General features: G+C 40.7%; 1 protein-coding gene across 1 annotated transcript; it reads right to left on the bottom strand.

Moving 5' to 3' along the window:
* Positions 1–288: 288 nt before the first annotated feature.
* On the bottom strand, positions 289–9,486 carry iyd (iodotyrosine deiodinase). Its single transcript, XM_036550489.1, has 5 exons — positions 9,256–9,486; positions 4,884–5,075; positions 3,208–3,367; positions 958–1,114; positions 289–582 (listed from the first exon to the last, which is right to left on the bottom strand). The coding sequence occupies exons 1-5, from the start codon at positions 9,437–9,439 to the stop codon at positions 400–402; spliced, it is 876 nt and encodes a 291-aa protein (XP_036406382.1). The 5' UTR covers positions 9,440–9,486; the 3' UTR covers positions 289–399.
* Positions 9,487–18,056: the final 8,570 nt, after the last annotated feature.

The following is an 18,056-nucleotide window of genomic DNA, read 5'->3' on the forward strand; positions in this document are numbered from 1 at the left end:
CTAATCATATGATGATGATATGTGTGTATCACTTCGAAGCGAATATTTGATATTTAAGCGAATATTTGAATATTTGGTGTTAACCAGTGTTGCCAGTGTTGAAGCCAATGACTCATTTTGCATAGAATTTGTGAGGTTTTGCTGAGTTAACAAACTGTTTTTAGCACTCTGTTTACAGTTTCAAGAACATGAGATACTATTTCAAGAAATGTGTAAAAACAGCTAAGAAAAACTCTACTGAAGCAGCTTAATTTTACCAAAGGAGTTCAGTATAAGTACCTAGCTCATTACTCTTGCTGCACTGTCACACCCTGGATTTAAGCACATGACCTTCTGGTCTTTAATCACGCACTTAAACTGCCACTCCACCCTGTTGCCTCCATTGCGGCTGCCCCGGTGTCAGATGAACACCATGATGTCATCCAGGCTCTTCCGGGTCAGCTTGGGGACGGTGGCGTCCTTGGCAGGGAAGCCTACAGGCAGCAGCATCAGCAGTTTCTCGTTGGCAGGGCGACGGAGCAGGAGCCGCAGCTGCGGGCCGCAGTTCAGCGGGGTAGACGTCACCGTCACCAGGCCAACGTTCTGACAGGGGTGGGCGGGTGGGGGGGGTTTGACACGGCGCAGGGTTGGTTTTTTCACATGTCAATCAAGATGTGGTGGAATAAAGGATTGCATTGAATAAACAGATGGATGAATCCAATATGCCCAGGCATGACAAAGGCACACAGTGACAGAATAAAGAGGTGTGCCTCCTGCTGATCATTGCAGTAAAGCTGCTTACAGCAACAGAACACATACAGTCTTGCATGTTTCTTTAAAATGGCCCTGTTAAGATCAAAATGATGGATATGATTACAGGGAGAATCCTGTGGATTCAATAACATGCCCTGTTGCACTGTGTGTGAGTGTATGTAAATTGGAGTGTGTGTGTGTGTGTCTTTAGGTTTACAGCCTTACCTGCAGTGCAGCCAACAGGATTCCGCAGGCGATAGAGACACTGATCTCATTGTAATAGTGAGTCTTCTTCTTACCGCTGGCGTGCACCCCGAAGGTCTGCTTGAAGACCAGGATGAGGTACGGTGCAGTGTCCAGGTACTCCTTCACCCAGTTGGTTCTGTTAAAGCGATAAGCCTTCTCAACACAAAAACGCAGAAAGGTCAAATCCGCTTACGCCTGTGCTCTGATCTGTCAGCTTATCTCTTCCAGACTGAAGAGTCACTAAAGCTTCTGTGGTACATGCAGTGCCATTGCAGGTACCAAAAATCACATTGGGTGAGGCCATCATCCCAAAAATCCTTTTCAGGGCTTTAAACAATAAAGTAAATGATTGATCGATACAGGTGGATGAATGACTATGATATCTGATAATGTATTAATTTTGAAATTCCCTAAAAGGACATTTTTTTAAAATCCATTCTGAATTTTAATATTATTTACAAATGACCACTATTCCACAGGGATTAGTTATTGTTTTTTACATTTCAGCATACTTATGAGCACTCTAGTTTTTGGTAGGCTAACCGGAAAAGCATTTGTCCAAGAGCAGAGAAACCAAACCTAAAACCTAACCCCTATTATTTTTTTTTAAAAATCTGAAACTGATTTTTGTCCGGTGTTTGGTGGCACATTTCGTTCAGGTGCACCTCAGGGTTAAGCGAAGAGTTTTTCTGAATTGATTTGGTACATTTCTGCAAATTGAAGTCCATATATCAAAACAGTTAACACAACCATGTGCAGAGACTGTTGATGATTCACACATTAAATCACAATTTTCTTCAAAAGAGGCCTTCCCAAAAGCATTTACTGTAGTGAAAAATTACTTCATACATAATGAATATTAATTATTTCATATTTATTGTGCTGATTGAACAATTAGCAATTAGCACTTTCTGAGCTAACAACTTGCTAATTCACTTGACATAATTATGATAGAAATTGAGCATGTAGACATGATAATGTAACATGAGGCCAAATTGACTAGAATTTTGGACTTAAATGTAGAGTTTTGTTGCAGGTGCTTGGTAAAAATTGTGTTTAGTTTTGTAATTTGTGTGAAAGCAATGAAAATGTCGGTTTTGCAAGAATTATCAAGAGTTTCAACTAAATCAGAATGTAAGATGACACATGTTCAGGCCTATTATAGCCACCAGGGGGAGACCCTTTGCCATGAATGTGCTCACTGGCAGGTTAACATTTGCTGCTCTCGGGTACAATCTCAGAGGAGGTGCGTGTATGTGTGCACGTATGTGTGTTTGTGTGTGTGTGCGTGTCTGTGTGTGTGTGGGGGGGGGGGGGTGTAAGCTATATTTGAACATACATCTACACATCTACTATGCTCCTGTGTCCACCTTCAGTAACCACTCCTCTACTTTGACGGCTTCTAAATATTTAATACTGACAGCAGACATGCCTTTTATGATTTCACTGCTGTCTAAGGAATAATTCAGTAGAAACACAACCAGTTGTACCCACATCTCCACACCAATGTGTATTCCCTTTGCTTATGCTGGAGAAGCCATGCTTGTACTATCCACAGTCAGTTAGCTAAGATGGCAAAATTGCCACAACACAGACTGTAACTGTGCATGCATGTCAAGTCTCTGCAGAGAGCTGTTTGAATGTTTGTTACAGAGCCTGATTGTTGGTTCAGGGGTTGTTACAAAAGTGACTTTGATCCCCAGCTGTTTAGCAGCATCAGGGTGCACTGAGGACACTGCAACTAAAGGTCATAATGTTAGCAACAGAACTGAATAAACCTTGTGTGAAAGAAATTGGGTCTGTAACAGACCAGATCCAATATTTTGTGCATGTACTACTTACACACAGACAATCGGATAGACGGAAATGGACGGAGAGACAGACATACAGACATAATGGCAAACACCCCTGTCAGGTAGGGTGATGTTACTAGGAAGAGGCCTGACTAGGAGTTCTGGTGTTTTAGTAATGGGGTGGATGTCACAGTGCTGTGGTGTGAGAAACTACAGTTTGCTTCCTGACTCTCCTGGCAATCTTGAAAGCCCTGCACATTACACTATGTATCAATCAAGGTCCATTCCAAACATGGTTACTGCTCCACCAGGATTTTATGCATTTACATTCGTACATGTAGTACGTGCGCAACATGCAGTAGTTTAATATGGTTTAATAATCCACTCCCACTGACCTACGACCTCTGGTTGGCTGCTCGCCTGCCACGCCCCTCACCTCAGTCTCTGCAGGTCTTTGACCCACTTGTCCCCCATCCTCTGCTTGTAGTTGATCTCCTCCTCTTCCTCCACAATCTCACGGATCTTGTGCTTGGTCTCGGCGTCCTCCACTACCACAAAGGTCCAGGGCTCTGTGTGGGCCCCACTGGGAGATGTGCCTGGCAAAGGTAGGGCATTGCTGTAATTATTGTTGGAATTTTTAATAGAAGTTGATTCTCCCCAGGGAGACATACATAGCTCACACTGTACATGCCATGTATTTATACAGCTGGATATTTATTTACTGAAGCCATTTTGAATTGAGTGCTTTGTGCATGGGTACAACAGCAACCAAACCTCATGTTAAAACAGTCCAGTTCCCTAACTTTTATGTACCTTAACTGCTTCTGGCTTCTGGTTTAGAGCTCAGACAACATACCCCTCCACCAACACAGTAGTGCAACGAATACTCTGCCACTGGGAACACTGGAACCAGAAATTTTCTTATACACGTTCTTATTAAAAAGAATAACTCTTTCAACACAGAATGGGTTTTATTGGGTTATGGGCCCCAGCTGCAGATAATAACATTGCGGCGTGGGCATGGGCTGAAGAGCGATCACGGGAAGCTCTCCCTCTGCTCGCTGGGCTTGGTGCCTGATTGCGTGTGCAGCCTTTGTCTCTAGCCTGCGCTCATTACAATACTCTGCATAATTATGAAGAGCACCCAGCCAAAAATAGACCCCAGTGCTCATCAGGCTGTGCCTCAGCCAACAGCCCAGTGTTTAACCTTTTAGCCCCTTGGTGATTCTGCAGATGAACTTGTTATCGGTTGAACAGGGATTCCCACACCAATACCAGCTGGACCACCAGATGCACCATGGGTAATTGGTCATCTCCTGATCAGACATTTCCTCAGTTATTTGTCAACATCTGGGCGCTATCTTTATCCGTTTGCATTCCTGACTACTTTACTACACTATTGCATTGTTTACATGATCAGGAGATGCACTTACCCAAGGTGACCTACGCAGCTTACACTTTACACTCCTGCAATATTATCCTTTGACTAGATATTTACTGGGGAAAATGTCAGATGTAGCACCTTGCTCAAGGAGCAACAGCAGTGCTCCGCCCAGGAACTTAACAACACTACGTTGGCTATGCACAGTTCTCTGTGTTTTTTCAACTTATAGAGACTAAAAATAGTCTTAAAGATTTTCCTGTAGGCTAAAGAACAGACCACCATGCTTCTCTGTTTACAGTTATTATTTATTTGTTTAGCAGATGGCCTCATCCAGGGCAATGCACATAGCTCACAATTAATATATCATCCATTTATAGAACTGGATATATTATTTCAACAATTCAACTTAAATATGTTACTCAAGGCAGTGCCCTACCTGGAAATTGCACCTATAAAATTTAGGTTGCCAAGCAACAGCTCTCTAACAGACTGGATTCCTGCCAAAATAATTCACATATCATAAAAATGTCCTTGAATGCATTTTAGAACAATACAATACATTGCCCTGATTTTTGTCTTCCAGGAAATTTTGATAGGTACTATATCATCCTAAAAGGTACAACAGTAACATTAACGTCCTAATCAGTCCACCAGCACCTAGTTACAGAATTTATGCTCAGTCATTTTTTCCCTGAGAGAGAGGGAGCAGACACACACACACGACCCACCTGCCGTCTGGATTACGTTGTCAATCACCTCCCGCGGCACGGGTTTGGGGCTGATGAAGCGCACGGACCTCCTCTCATTCATCAGGGTGTAGAACTCCTGCGAGCGCTGCAGCATGATGTCATCGGCGTACCGCCGGGGGGAGTAGGGCGTGTGGGGGACATCCTCTTCACTGTCAGCCCAGTCACCATCCTCTGCCATTACACATCAGCACAACCGGCACACCAGCGTTAGTGCGACTTTAGGGAGTCCCTACCGTTCTCCCTTCTCACACTAAACTGTTCCTGCAGTGTTAGTGTGACCTTAGGGAGGGCCTGAGGTTCTCCTCTTTCTAACTAATCTGTACCTGCAGCATTATTGTCATGTTAGGGAGGCCCTGAGGTTCTCCTGTCTCCTACTAAACAGCTCCTGCAGCATTAGCGTGACCTTGGGGAGACCCTGAGGTTCTCCTCTCTCCTACTAAATGGCTCCTGCAGTGTTAGCGTGACCTTGGGGTGACCCTGAGGTTCTCCTCTCTCCTACTAAACGGCTCCTGCAGTGTTAGTGTGACCTTAGGGAGGCCCTGAGGTTCTCTGTCCAACTAAGCAAAATATGGTTATGGTTACGTCAGGTCTCATCTCTCACTCCTCTTATTTACAGAAGAATACAGAATAGAGAGGAAGCACAGAAAGAGGTAGAACAGGAGAAGAACAGGAGGAGGAGACAAAGAAAAGGAGGAACTGGATGGAAAGGAAGAAAGAACAAAGAAAAAGAGGACAAGGAGGAGGAACGGGCTGAATAAATTAAGGAAAAAAAGAACAGAAGGGAAGGGAAAAAGAAAGGCAAAAAGAAGAATGGAGGAACAGACACAAACACACAAATCAACTTTCAGAGCAAAAGCCAGGATCACTCTCTTATAAGCTGAGTACATGAACAATGAAATAACTAATGACACAGTACAGGGTAGTGACACAATAAGGTAATAAACATCTAGTGCAGGAATGTTCAGACAAAGGTGAAATCAGGTTTACATGTTACACGTGAAATGTACTGTTGCAGTAAGTGATAACAGTACTGTACTGACAAGGGTATTTGAAGGTACTACACTTTGGTGGATATAACACTTGTCACCTTTATTATCATCATTATTTCTTTTCTTGTAAGGTGTAGGATTTAAATATACCCCAGAGGCCAGTTAAAAACCCAAACCAAACATGTTCACCCCTGAGAAATGGACCTTTGAAAGACCAAAAAGGTACAGTACAGTAAACAAATAGAAGAGGCCACATAACTGTTATAAGAATGTAACCCCCTCCACCTATAGACAGAGTGCTCCAGTTTCTTAGCGAAGGCCTCACTGATCTTTAGTTTCAGCATTAAAGTGTCTCACAGTGCACTCTGGCCAACTGGCCGGCCCCCAGACAGCAAGGAAATTCAGCAAGAAAAAACTTCTGCATATCTTTCCTCTAACACCATGAACAAGTAACATATCTGCCGTGAGATAAATGTATGTTTAAAGTTTTAAAGAGCATGGATTTTTCACCAAGTTATTCCAGATCAATAAATAGCATACTTGCATTCTAACTTAATTTTTTCCCATTTGTACCATGAAATTAATTATGAGTGTTTTGCAAATTAATTTCTGAATTACTAATGAATAATTCAACATCAGTCAGATTCCCTCCACTGTTTTCGGTAATAGGCTTTGTCTGAGGCATTTTCAAGAGCAATGGCTACTTTCTCCAATGTGACAGCATTTTTAATTATGAAAAAAATATTTCTAATTAGCCTGTGAAAGCAGTTACATTTCACTGCATATAAAGATTTGGTTCTGTGGCACTTTTATCATACATCAGATAAAAAAAAACATATGAAAGCAACTTCAATTTTTTTAAAGTAATCAAATAAATGACTATGCCAGCAAATTAATTTCTGTAGTCTCCAATGCTGAAAAAATGCAGAGTGCTATTTTTTGTTGCTGCTCTGCAATAAGGATTTGTACTGTATTCAGCTGCCAGCTAGAAAGGGATACAATCATCATGGTCAATCATCAGAGTTTCCATGTTTGCCACACTGAGGTGAACTAACATCATAGTCATCAAAGAAAGGACAAACACAGAATCACTCAGTAGGAAACTGGTCCCGAAAGAGCCAGAATGGTTCCGCTTATCATTCTATTTCAGTTGTAAATGCATAGCCAATGGTCACACACGGAAAGGCACTGTAATAACAACAACAGCGATACTAAAAATAATTTAGCAGATATGTATTTCCATGCAAACAAAGTCTGAAAGTTGTGTTTGATGTAGTTATTGTGGTACTTTTGGCTTTGTGCCCAACAAAGGGATCACACCTGGACATGGGTGGAGGTTGTTAACCCCACCATGTAGAAGGTGGGGAGGAGTCAGGAGGCTGAGAACAGCTGACACAGACAGGAAGTGGAAAGTGGGATTTTTATACTTTTAGACAGGACCAGTTTGTCTAGGTTTGGTTAATTGCATAGGGGTTGACTGAATTTCCCCTCCCAAATCTTCATTTTAACCAATCAGTCTTTGAGTTTGCAAATACTCACAGGGAAAACAAAAAGGGAAAAACTCCTTCAGCTTCGAAATGACATCGCACTAAGTTAAATAGTCATGATTGCTATGGTCTCTGATCAATCCACTGCTTCCCTGACAGGTTGCAAATGGGTAATCATTTTTCTTCTTTTGTGTGAGCAACTCCTGAAATGGTGATATTCTGTCAACTGAAACCACCCTGACCTTACTTGGTATGTACAGTAGTAGCACAATCACATGTTTCCATTTTACACAATAATACTCATAATTTAAAAACTATTTTCTGTGCAGAATCAGAAAAATACATGGTCTTACACATGAGTTCCACAAACCCTTACACAGATAGGTGTGCAGCTCAGGTGGAGAAGGAGAGATTCTTTGGCCCATTTAAATTGGGAGGTGATTATATATAACAAATTTAGGGAGCCAGACTGGGACTTGGGTCAGGGCACATGGGAAACCTCCAACTCCATGCAATGTGTGCCATGGGAGTTTCATTGACCAGGACAGGAAACACTGCCACCTACTGGCCCAACAACAGCACTCCCAGCACCAGGTTTGCTCCCACCTTGTTACTACTTCAAGCTCTATCCAGGCCCAACCCTGCTTACTTTAGCTATGGTACGAGAGTTCTCATGTGGAACAGCTGCTGGCTGTGTTTCCAGTTCTGAATACAATGCCTATCTGAAGACACTTAGCAAACCAGAACTGCTAAATCCATTAGGGACTACACTTATTCAGCACTGGTTCAGATGAGAGTCTGTGCCCAGCTGTGTCAAGAGCTAAGGTGAGAGTTACCTCTCACAAGCACCCAGAGGTGCACGTGGTATATGAACAGAACCCACAGGTTCCAGGTTTGACTTACAAATGGGGCACTGCTGTTCATCTCTTGAGCCAGATGCTCAGCTTCCATTACCTCAGTAAATGGTCGTGTGTATAAATAGTGGGGCCTATTATGTATGTCGCTCTGCACATTAATTTTAGACGTTAACTCCTCAGCTATAACGAAACTGCGAAAGCACCCAGCTTGCTTGAGCAGTATACAGTAGTCTGTGTTCGAAGCTTAAGGTCTTAATTAAAGGAAACGTCTGATAAGAATTTACAGTGGCATCAGATGTCTGGGCAATGTGCACAGCCAACAGTCAATCCTGGCCGCTGCAAGAGGAACAGCGTTGCCGACACCTCCAGGGCTATGCTGACTCACCGCGCTGCAGCAACCGTAAATAATGCTGATGTAGATGAGCGCGTTTGAATTGCACAGAGAAAGCAATAACAGCAAATTCCGTTTCAATGCAGACATCCTCCACAACAAACTGTTGGAAGTGGATTCAGATATGATTTTCTCCCCCAATGGAATCTTCATAATAGTGCAGCGAAAACATTCACCAAATTTCTCAGTTTAAATGAACGGGTAAAAGTAAAAGGGACACTTCTTTCTGTAATGACGCACTTTGGATATCTTGACCAGAACTTCACCGAGGACGTGAATGAATCACCATCAGTTGCGGAGAGCTTTGAAATGGCTCATTCAATGTAATATATACAGTAGGCTACCTCCATTTATAGTACTACACAGACACGGCACTTGATGTATTTTGTTCAGGATAAAGGTTGGAAAAAAAAACAAATATTAAACTGGATGATGATGATAATAACAATAATAATAATAATAATAATAATAATAATAATAATAGTGCTTATTTAATCAACAGATGACCCATTTATTTATTACACTGTACTTATGTAGTGATGCTGAAGTTTCAATTAATAATGGAAATAAAACAAGCACATCCTGAAAAAAAAACTTTTTTGTGTGTTGAAGTAATGATGTAGCTACCTTCCTCCTTGATGATTTCTGTGTCATCTTGTAGATCCTCGTCCACCCACGGTCTGGATTTCACTGGGGGTGTAGAATGCGTCTTTGGTCCCCTCTCCTTTTTCTGAATGCTTTTGAAGAGAAAAGCTATGACAACGCATAAAACCGCCACAAATATGGGCGTGAGAGAAGAAACCAGCGCCATAGCAGAATCTAGTTTGACGCTACGTTTGTATGAATTGTACGGTTCTAACGTTCTGCCCTGGCAATGGTATTCTCAATGTACACAGGTCAATGAGAAGCGTCAGATTACAGGGGGAGTTGTCTTCACTTCGTTAATATTCAAACCAATTCACAAAATTGAGCGCGGAAAAAATACAAGGAAACAGCAAATATACACATGCATGCCCACTCGCACCAGTTTTTCAAATTAACCAGTTTAGTTTTTCTCTTTTTTTTCCCACTCGATGCAGTCGTGTCCGAATTCCCTGCACCAACTCAAAGACGTGAAGTGTGTAAAAATTCGATTCTGTTTCTGCTTCATTGTAGACAAGTTGCTGCGGCAACGGATAATTGTTTTACATGCACACTTTCAGGGCAAGGTCTGACTACATTTCGTTCAATGACAGTTTATGAAGTGATGAGAAAAATCACTGTTGAATCGTATTCCGGAGTTTTATTCAAGACCACGCTGTGGGTCAGCTCTTAGTAAGTATCATTGACTCAGATAGGCAAGAAACTTTGGAAATCTAGCTTTGTGGCAAAATACCCAGCTACATAAACTTACGATGCATAAAATATTGGGGAAAATTGAGGTATATTCCCCTCTAGGGGGCAGTAGTGTTAACCGTCACTTTGTCACATGAGTGGATGAAGCACGATGTGTGCAAAATACATTGATGGAGTGTAATGAAGTTAATGAAAAAGATGAAAAGAGATAGATTACACCATACACTTGCAACTGAAAAGCTTGCTTATATGCTCTTTCTGTCTCAGCTGGATATCTCTGGCACTCACACGCTCACGTGCACACGCACACCCATACATACAGGTCTGATTTTAAGACTTCTTTCAAAATCACCAAGTGATGTACAAATAATGGGCTAAATAAAGAATACAGATACTATAGTGCAGACATATTATAAATATTATTATAGTATAGAAGACAGAATACTGTCTATTGTGATCCTGTTTTTTATTGGTTCAGAAAGGTCCAGCTGTGCCTTCATTTCCTTTTTTTTAAATAAATGTAGGACACTATCTCTTTATATATACTATTGTTTACACTTGATTGCAAATAAAAGTAATTAACACAACATTAGCGAAGGCCCAGCAATGCGTAGTCACCTGACTTGACTGAGCACCTCTGGGGAATGTTTGTCTCGGGAAACGGAGGATGATTGGCCAATAGACCGCGCTCAAGCCTTGGTGACATTTCCTCAGGTAAGTGTCAAGCCGAATGCGTCAGTGTGGCGCAAAAGGAACGAACACCTCAGGGCCCTGCAGTAACTACCGATTTGGTGAACAGCAATAGGCCTCACTACTGAGATGTATCCAGCTGTATAAATGGATAACATTGTAAAGAACTGTAACCTATGTAAGTCACTTTGGATAAAAGTGTCTGCCAAATGAATAAATGTAAATGTATGCACAAGCTTTTTATTTTTTTGCCATATTTTCTCTGTCCCTCCTCCTACATTACATCAAAAAAACTGAAGTAATCCAAAACAGCATGTGAGTGTGAGGATTAAATTTTAGACAACCTTAGAAGAACGTAAAAAAGAATGTGCTGTAGGAAGAGCACAAGAGGAGAATGGGTCTTTCAGCCCATCCTGGCGCATTTGTCCTAGAACAATAATAATAATAATGATGAACTATGTTTATACGATGTTCCTCCTGCATTAAAACAATGAGAAGAAATCAGTCCTTGTGTTTCCAATGGCTACACATTTATTGTTGCTTTCACCAGCACAGGGATTTCTGTCACTCAAATAATGCTCTCAAGATCAGTGAGAGAAAAGCCTTTCCTGTGCTCATCATTAAATCTCTATGAATTATAAGGGATTAAAAAGCAATAATAGCAATTAATGCAGTAATAAAAGCAATTAACAGTATGTGCAAATGAAAAAATTAAAATGACACAGACAATTGATTAATCAATAGAAAGGAGATTACAATGAAATTATTTCCAAAGTGAAAGAGAGAAATGTGGAAACGGCGCTAAAACGGGGTGTCCCTGCTTCAGTGTAATTCACGTCAACGACGGGACACTTTTTAAGAGTGGTGTCGCACAGTTTGTTGATTTGTGCAAACAAACCTGTTCTGTTCACCACATCAAATGTGCTCACTTGCTCCAGGGACCAGAGGACCTTGCTATATATAGATTCCGCCTGGGTGGCTTGTGATGCTCAATGATTTTTTTATCAGTCAACAATGTGAGGGCAACAAAAAATCTCCCCAAAGCAACATACATACTGACATTATTAACAAGTCCACATTCATGTCCATGGTGTACAGTATTTCAGAATGCTGACAGTGGTTTTTATGTCTGTCTGTGTGAAAGCTTTCTATGTTCAGTCCATACAGGATATCTGTGAATTGATGTAGCTGTAGTGGGTGAACTCAAGAAAATGTATCTGAGCTCAGGCAATATTTGAACAGTTGCTTTTATTATCTGCTTATAATTCAGCAGAACACTCCACTGCATTTCACAACATCTGATGCATTATGTAGGTGGTACAGAAGGCATGATCAATTATAAATTCTCAGCTCGCAGCTAAACAAAATGTTGATTGTTGATGTTGGCCAGGCACATATTTGCTTTTGCAAAATTTTCTGAGGTCAACACAAAATACATTTATAAATGATGTTAGCTTTAGTTCCTGTTTAGGCTGGTGTTAACATTTCCTATGTTAAATTAGTAGGGAACACAAGAGTGGGAGAGGGGAAATCAAACTTAATTTAACTGGAGAGTTTTGCTTATAAAAAATAATTATTTAAATCTACCATTGTGATTAATTAAACAGAGGCACAAAGGCCTTTGGCACAGAATTCTCATTTTCAACATAAGTTGAAATAGTTTAAATAATGAACAGAATAATATCTCACAACACAATGTGTCAAATTCCATGATATTTTGTGTGATGAAAAATATAAAATATAACAAAAAATATCATATGAAATATAATCAATTAATATTGCTATAAGTCATGCATCATTCAATTCACAATGTATTTGTCTTTGTAAGAGGTAAGGATTGTTTGAAACATTCTTTAAAACCAGCACAGTATGTCCTATAAGGAACAGGGCTTTATTTTATGAACGCACCTGTGTGCAGTCATGTTAATTCTGTTGAGGAAGTTACTATCAGATAATCTAAGCTAACCTATAGCAGTGGAAGAGTGAGGCTTCATGAAACCCCAAAATGGATAGAGCTATCATGTATTAACATTATGTGAACTGAGTGTTCTGCTATGGAGCGCAACACTTTCAAATGCTTTCTGACCCTTTGTATCACCAGTTGAATTACATTAATCTCATCTCTCCTCAACATCCCATCCTTCAGGAGGATTGCAAGAATGAGTTATGAGTTATTTCAGACTACAGGTCCCGCAGTGCACCACCCCTGAAAAAATGCTGATTGGACGGTAGGTGTATTTCCACTTGCATTGTCCAGGTGACTCACAGGCACCTCACAATCCGCTGGGGGGCACCATAGCAGCGAGACAATTGGACCCTGGCAGATGAAACCCATACTATTGCTGTGGACTCCTGGCAAACAACATGGCTCAGACTCAAACTAGGGCCTAACCAGCTGAACCACTTGGGAGTCCTGACAGATATGGGGATCACAGTCTGACTCTCCTGTCACTACAAACTGAACCCCCCCCCCCCCCCCCCCCCCCCCGCCCCAAACTCCCCATTCCACACTCCCCACCCTCACATGCTTAATACCCGCAGTTTTAGGCCATTACTGTTGGTTTTTTTCCCCACAGGCAGACAGTACACAGCAACCATTCCCATTCAGCAGACATGATATGTGCAAACAGACCATGGCACAGTTCCATTTGATCAGCTTCCACCAGGCTGAAGTCATTTTGAAATGGCTGTCATTTTAACCTCACCCAGTGGTTTATCCAAACACACAGGCCAGTGAGATAGCAACCTGTGTGCTACATTTGCCAGACTCAACTCAGGAGTGCTGTCAAGCTGTCAAGATGCTACATTACATTTAGTAAAGGGATGCGTGCTGTAGTCCTGGTACATATGATGGCTGTCTGAGAAAATGAAAAGCTATGCACTGTAATAAAGAGTCTCTTTGGGTGTTTCTCATCATATCACCACTCTTCAGTCTTCATTGACCGTATTTTTTTTGTCAGTATAATCTAAAACTCGATAGCTACCCGTTTCATCATTAATACAAATCAGTCAAGCACTACAGTTAAGAGGATCTCTTAAAACATTTTGACATTTAGCCCGTTGATTACTGTCTGTAAAGTGTATGAGGGTACAATTTTAATCAAAACGTTCTCAAAGTTAGGACAAAGTGTGTTGCAGTTAGGTTGAATCTGGGTCTAAGAGAGTTCATTACATGACCCTCATGTTTTCACCTTTATCCAAAGAAGCTCCATTGACTTCAGTGCCACTGGGGGGTCAAAAATGCATTAAGGAGGGCTTGAAAAAATGCTAATTAAATCACAGTCCTGCTGCTGGTCGGGAACGCTATCAAACATTGGCATGTGGAAAGAATTAATTGACATGCATATCACATTAAATAAACATCAACGTCTGACATGATCTTAACCCATTACACTCGTAATGTAAAATATAGGAGATGCGCATAAAACAGACTGCTTTCTCGAGCCCCTGTAATGGGATTTTCAAATCATGAGTAAACAGAACTGAATATTAATCTTTGTTCATCTCATATGCAACGTTATATAGGCTGTGCTTACCCGGGAGCCGCTAAGCCGGTTTACAGTGAAACTGGCTGCATCGTTACTGGGGCAACCAGCTGTTTTGGCAGCCCCCAGCAGAGAATAATTTAATGCTGTAGCCATGAGATATTTTCCTCCTTACCTCGAAATATATGAACGAGATTCAACCGCATGGAAGTAGGTCAGCTCTGTTGGTGGGAGAAGTGACAATTTTTTTCATCAATGAAAGGGCTCATGCTAGCTCAGGGAAATTCATGAACATCTTAATGTGTTTTGTTGATATTATAATACCAAATAAATATTTCAAAGCTCAGTTTAGATCTATAAATCTATAAATTCTATTTATATTTATTATGTTTTTGACCCCCTCTTTTTGGGATCAATGTTTCTATGATCATTATGATTGTGATTATGATTATTATTCATCAGAAATTAAAAAGCTAATTGTATTGTATGTCTAAATAGTAATAATGAAACACCCTTATTTCAGAAAAGCATTTTCCACAGGTCTGCATAGCAGAAGGAAAACAGAAGACGTGATGAGCTCACAATGCAGTGAAGGCCAAAGGTCAGCACAAACTCCAGCACCTAATGAGACGTGTCTGATGAAGTGCTGCCATGGCCAAGGACAGATGCTGTTGTGTAACATTATCTTCAGTAGACGGTACCTCTGATGAACGAGGACCAGTGAAAACAGGATGCCTTTTTCCTTGTTGAATAACAAAATGAAGACAGGTAAGGAACATAGGTAAGCAACGTGAGGAACACATTTTGCAAACAAAGGAAGATGTGGATTCAAAACAACATGCAAAATGTTTGCAATGCAAGCCCCATTTGTCAGAAATAATTAGATTTGTGGTTGTTTTTTTTTTTTCATTTTATTTTTGTGCCATTACAAGTTGTTCAGAGTCAGCACTGGAGAATGAGATCTGTCCTTATTTAATCAGCTTACAGCTATGCCAAAAAAAAAATAAAATAAAGTAATAAAAATAATATAAAATTAATCTGGCAAACTAAGCCTGACGGCTGGGTCACAGACTTGATGCAGAGGTCCAGATTAATATCCTTTTCAATAACTGGAATTATTTCAATAGCCTCATTGTCCAATACGACTATTCATATATTTGCTCGGATGCAACCAGACCACTCGACTTTGGATTCTACACAGTTGTAATAACAAAAAACCTACCCCTGCAGAACTGTACTACTGATAAGGAGCATTTATACACAAGTACAGCTGTGATTCAGGTTTTGGGAGACACTGTGGCATAGTTGTTGAGCACTTGGACTCAAGAGATTGCAGGTTCAATTCCAGATAGGGTACTCTGGCTAGAGTGTTGACCACGGTGGTTAACCTTAATTACTCAGTAAGCATCCAGCTGCTTCAGTGCCCAAACTGTGAAAATGTGAATCACTCTGGAACTAGGGCATTTCCCTATAATAAAAAAAATGCAAGTATTGGTAATTAGTAACTGCAGAGAGAAATACTCCCGTCACAAACTCTGCTGATACAACATCATCTAATACTGAATCAGTTCTCTCAATGCCTTTGACTCCAAGGTTACCGTCTCTGACATATTAATCAGGTGCCTATCAAGAGGAAGGTGTGCCCTGAGTGAGGGCATTCATTGTGAAACAAGAGAACTTTCAAAAATCAGCAGGAAAAAAATCCATTGCCACAAACAGTAAACCTTGAAATGTGTTTATATAACATTTCTGGTGCAATTTGAACCACCTTTTAATTGAAACACTGGGCAGGTGTCTGGGAATGTGACTGGGCTTGGTTTATGGGGAGAGCAGGAACAGTGGAGAGTCTACAGGGGGATCTCACCTCAGTCAGCCATGAGCTCGGCTCACTCTCTGAAAACTAGGCCAACGCACCATTGCTTTTCACAGCTTGTCTGCCTTCCAGAGCAGCGCCTGATCAAAGCAGACTTCGATATTCGCCCTCGAGGGATGCTGTCAGCGCTTGATTGAAACGACATGGCTCGCTCCGTATTGTGAGAGCCACCCGAGCCAAATGATGCTCCTCCTTATGACTGTCTTCGTTATTGCAATAGAGGGGATGTTATTACTGTTTCATGAGGGGCTGTGTGTGCATTGCAAGGTGGATGCTCTTATCCAGCACCACTGACAAAGCCTGGTATTATTATTGTTATTTGACATAAGGGTTTATAATGTGTACTTACAGAGGTAGTTGAATACCTTAAAGGGTGCCTTAGCAGTGTTACACCCATGATTCAGGGGCATATTTCAGGGGCATGTTTTACAATGTCCTTGAGGATCCTATTGTACACCAGCTTGTCTCAGGACATGTCTGTTAGTGTGACCAGTTTGTTGGAGCTGAAAAGCAGAAGGAAGAGATATTACTGGGGAGGAATAGACTGCACCAAGCAGACTCAAACCCACAATTTACATTACAAAATCATTACAAATTGCTCTCCTTCACACAATATATATAAATGTAACCGAATAACTCCTTTGCAGTGAATTTTGTACTGTGCTCTGTAGCACCCCATCCTAAAGGCAACGAACCAAATACAGTTTGACTGATTGATTGATTAAATGAATGACTGTCTGTTCCATGGGTAAAATGCCCTCTGTGCTTTATCTGGCTTGCTGCTGCAGCCCTAAGCTGCTTGTGGGACTCTGATTGGTTGAGCCTCGGCAGAGACTCCCAAAGTGCCATCCTGTTGGGTCACAGGGGAACAGTCTGTTACGCAATGTTACTACAGATGTCAGAGGTACACAGGTTAAGCAAGATGAGACGATTTGCACATCCAGACTAATCTATCTTAATGCAATGCCTATTTCAATAACAATGGCACATTAATCCAAGACAACCACAATAGTCATTACATTGGATTGCATGATAATCAAAAAACCTGATGTACATTTTTACCACACCATATTCAACATGAAATAATGTATTCTGTCATCTCGACATTTGGAGTAGCTGATTCCTTTTGGATGGGACTTGTGAAAACACAAATTCCTTGATTTTGGAGTAAAGAGTAAAGAATTTCACCTGCAGAATATTCAGAATAACAGAGACAAAGAACTATTTTGCCAGTATTTACTTCACGAAATTCTAATTAGAGTAAAAAAAAAACAGAATCGAGACTAACTCTCAGTTGTAAAATATGTTTAACAATGACATTTCTATGTCAAGTAAATTGGTTACTCTCATTTTGAGGTCCAATAGTTTTGAAGACAATTTGCAAGGGAGCAAAATCAAATCAGACCATGAATGCCAAGCAGGCATCTGTGGTGCGTGACATTTAATTTCAGTCGTGTCAAATCTAGGGCACGTTTGTCATGTTTTTTGCTCTCTCCATGGTAACATAATATATTCAAATTATTTGCATGACCTTAGTGAGCTGAACATCCCGTTCTTATCTTTGAGATTGATTGAATATTGCATGTGGTGGTTCATAGAGTACTGTATGTAATATGATCTCCCATTACTTCAGTGGCATCCTGGTTATCAGGCATCAGCTAATGTGCCTTACTGTTGGGTTTCTGTTTACATGTTCATTGATACCACTGGAAGCCTCGAGCCCCTGTGTTCTAAGAATCTGTAATATGTCATCTGAGGCATTAGGTATGATATTCTAAATACTGCCACAATTAGGGCTATAATATTATTGTAATTTATTGGAATAGAAAGAAAAAAAAACAACATACTGAGATTATAGAATTAGATGGTTATATCTGCCAAAAGCATACCTCTCAGATATTAAGATTTAAAGTTATCACATACCACATCTAAGAAATGTTTTATAATGGATTTCTCTATTATTAGTAGTATGTGAATGGTAGTAAACAAGCAGAGCTTCAAAAACCAAACCTGGGATTTTGTTCATTTTCAATGTATAGCACACT

This window comes from Megalops cyprinoides, chromosome 17, assembly GCF_013368585.1.
Source record: "Megalops cyprinoides isolate fMegCyp1 chromosome 17, fMegCyp1.pri, whole genome shotgun sequence".
NCBI classification, from domain to species: Eukaryota; Metazoa; Chordata; class Actinopteri; order Elopiformes; family Megalopidae; genus Megalops; species Megalops cyprinoides.